This window comes from Phaethon lepturus, unplaced genomic scaffold (genome assembly GCF_000687285.1).
Source record: "Phaethon lepturus isolate BGI_N335 unplaced genomic scaffold, ASM68728v1 scaffold23860, whole genome shotgun sequence".
Taxonomy (NCBI): Eukaryota; Metazoa; Chordata; class Aves; order Phaethontiformes; family Phaethontidae; genus Phaethon; species Phaethon lepturus.
Genome location: NW_010511535.1, coordinates 29,362 through 34,662, shown reverse-complemented (window position 1 = coordinate 34,662; position 5,301 = coordinate 29,362). Strand labels below are relative to the sequence as shown.

General features: G+C 52.2%; 1 protein-coding gene across 1 annotated transcript in view; it reads left to right on the top strand.

The window, feature by feature from the left end:
* Nucleotides 1-3,572: 3,572 nt before the first annotated feature.
* The window catches only part of LOC104618679 (cytoplasmic FMR1-interacting protein 2), a 24,717-nt gene continuing 22,988 nt past the window's right edge, over nucleotides 3,573-5,301 (top strand). Inside the window, exon 1 of the mRNA XM_010284335.1 lies at nucleotides 3,573-3,689. Within this exon, the coding sequence (XP_010282637.1) occupies nucleotides 3,573-3,689 (117 nt within the window). The remainder of the gene's footprint in view (nucleotides 3,690-5,301) is intronic.

Sequence of the window (5,301 nt, the reverse complement as noted above, 5' to 3'; positions counted from 1 at the left end):
CCGGGCCAAGCAATCCCTGATGCCTTCAGAGCCTTCCCCAGCCTTTGCACCGGTGCACAACCCCTCTGACTGTTAGATACTTACAGCTGGCAGTGGACCCCAGCCAAGAGCAGGGCCCCCACCAGCCCTATAGCCACCCCAAGGGGCAGGTAAAGGGCCACACCACAGGCAGATGGGGGATTGCTCGAGGCTGCTCCTCTGTGGATGATCTGGGGTGATGATCCAGGTCTGCTGGCCCTGGACCAGTAGCCCCTCCATCACACCCTCCGGCTGCGAGGTTGCTGCCTGTCGCAGTGTGCTACGGGTATGAGACCCAGGGGAAGTCCTGGCAGACCACGCTTTTCCCCGTAGCCTCTGTTGGTTTGGCTGTTGGGCTTACGAAATGGTAGAACAGAAATTGGGAGTCCCCGTAAAGACTCATCTGTTAAACCCTCAAAGTCTGTGTAGTTTTTCCATCTGCATCCGGGTTCTTGCACTCTGCTCAGCCATGGCAAAGGACAGGGTGGCCCAAGAGCCGATTGCACTGCTCGCTCACTATGGCTTGAGGCTTCCTTTTCTGTTCATCTATTTCTACATGCTGCCTCTCTTCCTCTATTTGAGTGCAAGATCTTCAGGGCAGAGACTGGCTTAGTCTCGCTGGTTTGTGCACTGCCCGGCACAGCAGGACCCTGATGCTGTATTTGGGACTGTATCTCCTGGTATGGCCCAACAGCAGATATAATTTTGTCCCTTGAGTTGCTGAGCTTTTTGGGTGTCACAGGGTTATTGGGGAAGCATCTTGATTACAGCAAACAGCGAACACCTTGCACAAAGGGCCTTAAAATTGGACTTGGAGAAAAATGAGAACTGAGCCCAAACAAACAGCCACAGCCCTGAAAGCCATAAAATGGAAGGTTTTTGTCTTCCCAAGCCTGAAGTCTGTAATGAAGCATGTGTGAGTACCAGGGGTGTTGTTCTGGGAACCCAGAGAGAGTCTTGAGGCACTGGAGGGTGGTGGTGGAGGGCAGTGGGCACCCAAGGAGGTCTGTGGGGCAGGGTGCCTGCCTGGTGCAGAGCAGCGGAGGGTGCTTGTGGGCGGGGAGGAAGCAGCTTCTGCCTGCGGCGTGCCGGGACGTAACATCTGGTTTTGACAGTTGCTGCAATTTGTAACAGGAAACCATTTTAGCAAAGAGGGGTGAAGAAGGAAACAGAAATTTGAGCATGTAGAGAAAGGACTGCTTGAGATTTTGTTTTCTCCAGGCACTTATTTCATGGTGCTTCAGCTGCAGGTATAACCAAGCCTGTTTCTCAGCTGCCTGGTACCTTGGGGAGGCATCTGTGGAGATGGAATGGGTTTTACCAGGCTTATACATACTCTTGCAGCCCAGCGTGCAGGCAGCAGTGATGATAAAAGGCACAGCAGCAGACTCATCCCTCTTGTCACCCAACATGAAGCCGCCCCAAGACTGCACACAGCGTGCATCCCCCTTGGCCATGGTCCTTGCCGGCTGCGTGTGTGTCTGTCTATGGACATCCTGAAGCCATTATCCTTCCATGCTCTCAGTGCTGGAAATAAAAAGCAAACTTATATTCTTGGCAACAGTGACTCCATTCAAAAAAAAAAAAAAGGACCTAAGGGATTTGTAGCAGGTAATCGGCTGAATATGAGCGCCTATGGAGCTGCTGTTGCGACCAAAGGAATTGGTGTGATTGTACACAAGGAGGGAGCCTACATTGCTGTTGTATCTGGCACTTGTGCAGGCATCGCTGGAGCCTGGTGTCCTGCTACGGTGTCTGCACTTCCAGCAAAAAAGTTGCAAAATTGGATCAAGCTTAGAGAAAAGCCAAAGAGCTGATTAAAGGATTGGAAGATAACGAGGCAGGCAAAGAGCTCAGTCCACTTGCCTGAGCCAAAGTGAAGGTTGCAGGGTGTTTTATTGAAATGTGTGAGTACCTTGATGGGAACTTTGGTGATAGAGAGCTCTACTGTCTTGCAAATTAGAGTGATAATACTCGATGGCTCACATTTCCGACCCCCCTGCAGTGCTGCGTCCAGCTCTGGAGCCCTCGGCACAGGAGAGACACGGACCTGCTGGAGCGGGGCCAGAGGAGGCCACAAAAATGCTCAGAGGGCTGGAACAGCTCTGCTGGGAAGACAGGCTGGGAGGGGGGGGAAGGTCAGCCTGGGGAAGGGAAAGGGCCGGGGAGAACTTCCTGCAGCTGCCAGGGCTGAGAGGGGCTGGTAAGGAAGATGGGGACAGACTTTTTATCAGGGCTGTTGCAGCAGGACAAGGGGTCATGGTTTTAAACTAAAAGAGGGCAGTTTTAGACTAGATATTAAGGAAGAAATTTTTCACCATGAGCATGGTGAACCCCTGGCCCAGGTTGCCCAGGGAGGTGGTGGATGCCCCATCCCTGGGAACATCCCAGGTCAGGCTGGACGGGGCTCTGAGCACCCGGCTCTGGTTGGGGATGTCCCTGCTCACTGCAGGGGGGTGGGACTAGATGGACTTTAAAGGTCCCTTCCAGCCCAAAGGTTCTGTGATTCTGTGATTTGAAGATAGACAGGCTCTGAGTGGGGGTAAAAAGCACTGTGGGGGGTGTGATTTCATAATCGAATGACATGTCAATATTTAAAGTGAGTTCTCTCTCTGCAAATGTTTAAATTCAGCCGGGTGTTTTTCTAGGAGACACAAGCTCTGGGTCGGCCACAGCTATTGCATGTGGATTAGGTATTAACTGGGGAAGCCCTGTGGCTGTGATTATACAAGCGCTCAGCCTGGGTGACAGCAGCCGTCCCTCCATGCTTGTGCTCTTACAGCAAAGGTGAATGGCCAAGGAGATAAGGGGTGTAGAGGTTTGTCCTGAGGACCCCATTAGGGTAAGTGCCAGTGAGCTTTCAGAAACGTTTCCCTTTGCTTTTTATTTCATGTGCAAGTGGCACCGTTGGCGGCTCCATGGCAGGCCGGGACTGGGCAGCGGACACCGCATGTGTGGTAAAAACAGGGAAATTCTTTTTAACAGGAACTCCTTTTTTTTGCTGCTTGCAGTGCCACAGCCTGCCTGCGCAGCACTCAATCCTTTCCGGTTCACCTTTGAGAATGCAATTTGTTGTTTACAGTTTCCAGTGCCGTTCATGTGTGTGAGAAGGAGAGCATGTGAGTGTCAGCATCAGTCATACTTTTCTAATCGTGCTGTTTCGAGAGATATTTTTGATAGTGCCGCTTTGCATTTCGGAGCACACGCTTTCACTCGGGGCTGCTAAAGCTGCACTGCAGCACCCAGCCGTGCTCTGTCATAAGCAGTTTTGCATAGAGTTGAGCAGAGGAGCGCATGGGTGGGTAGCTGTGTTCCTCCTGTTCTGCATTCCTATTCTGCTGCTAAATCACAGAAGGAGAGATGACATAGAGATGTAGGTTAAATACACAAGAAAAGGGAAACGAGATAAACTGGGATCATGTCTCCTGCAGTGCCAGCCAGTTGTGGTTCTGGTTTTGTCCTTCGGCGCTTTCCCACTCAGTCTTCTGTCTGCTGTCTGTCTGTCACCCTTTCTTTTCCTTTGGATTTAGTGCAGAAACTGAACATCCAGAACCATGACCACTCACGTCACGCTAGAGGATGCCTTGTCCAACGTGGACTTGCTGGAGGAGCTGCCCCTGCCAGACCAGCAGCCATGCATCGAACCGCCTCCGTCCTCCATCATGTACCAGGTACCTTCAGCTCCTGGAGGTGGTGGGGCAGGGAGGGTTGTTCTAGTAGCTCATGCACAGAACAGGGGCACATGGTCCTGTGAGAACTAGCCAAAAACATCCTGGGTTCACCATGTTTAAGGAAATGTTCAGAACAGATCTAGCCACAAATCTGTTCCCAAAGGCTTTAAAAGGCAAGTGCTAGAGATTGCTGAAAGGGATCTCTAAGGCTGAGCAAGACACAGGGAAGTTAAAAATGAGGACCAGAGTGCATGAACGAGTAAGAAGCGGGAGATAAGATTTGTGATAACAGCGGAAAGTTCTCAGCAATGTTTTATTACGCACATATTTCTGTGCTTCCTTTTTATGGTAGTGCCTGCATCTAAGTAGGTCAAAATCAAAGTTCTGCCTGACTTTGGCTGGCCCGTGCCGCTCGCACAGCTGGAGCTGCCGGTCTGGGGAGCTGATGGTATGCATTGGAGGGCAGTCGCTACAATCGCTTCTCTGCCTTGAACAACCCCAGATTTAGCTACAGCTGCACTAACCAAGCAAAGCTTGGCGTAAGCCCAGGGCAAGGCTCAACCTCCCACTTTTGGATCTGCAGCGGGATGCCTCGGCTGCTTGGCCACCACACCCTGCCCTGTAGCACACACCCAGGGTTAAATATAATATGGGGTTACTTTCCCCATCCTGCCACTCCTGGATTCGTGACTTACCCACGGCAGTGTGTAAATACACCCGCGCAGTGATTGCCGTGCCATGCACACAGGGGTCTGAAATTGCAGCATCTCCCTCAGCCCTCAGGCTGCGGGCTCGTTCAGTAGCGTTAGCATCTCTGCAGGTTGTCAGGCCCAAAGGCAGTTCTGGGCTGCTCAAATTTCAACTCTCCCTGGAAAATCTTGATACCGTTTTTGCTTCTCTCTGCTTTAAATCATTTTTACTCTTTGCTGGCTTGAGTCCTATAAGGGGCTCAGGGTCCAGCCTTATGGCCTGGCCTCCTTTCAGGGCCACAAGTGTGTGCACAGAGCTGGGCCTGAAAACCTCCTCTAAACTGGATCTAGAGATAGTGGCCAAGCCTATGTCCTCATCACGCTTGGTCTGTATGTAGCCCTCTCCCCTGCTAGCCAGAAACGCGTATGCAGCCTCAGCTTTTGTTGTCACGTTAGTCACATGCGACGTCCTGGAGGCACTAAGAAGAGCAGCCCTGTGGCCACAGGTCTGCGCTCCCGGCTTCTCCTGCTCAGGAAGTCGGTTATTGAGGTGAGCGTGGTCGCTGCGGCGCTAACGGGATTGCACGGAGCAGCTCCGGGCGCCCGGGGCTTCCGCACGCCTTGCGCTCTAGCAGATGCCGTCAGCCAGCCTGCGCGGCGGCGATGACCCGCGCGCGGAGCGTGTGAACGGGCGCTTGGCGCAGAGCGGCTGAGCAGCTGCTTTTTTCACCCCCCTTGCTCTGCACTTTCTTGCTCCCCTATCCCGACCCAAAGCAGTAGCTCAACTTCCAAAATGACTGTTCCTCCCAAAGCATCTGCTTGCAAGAGCAACACTAATGCTGATAATAGCGTCTGGATGAGTGATGACTTTTATATTTATGTTTTCCAGACATCTCGTTCCCTGCCCTTTCTGTGTGTTTATT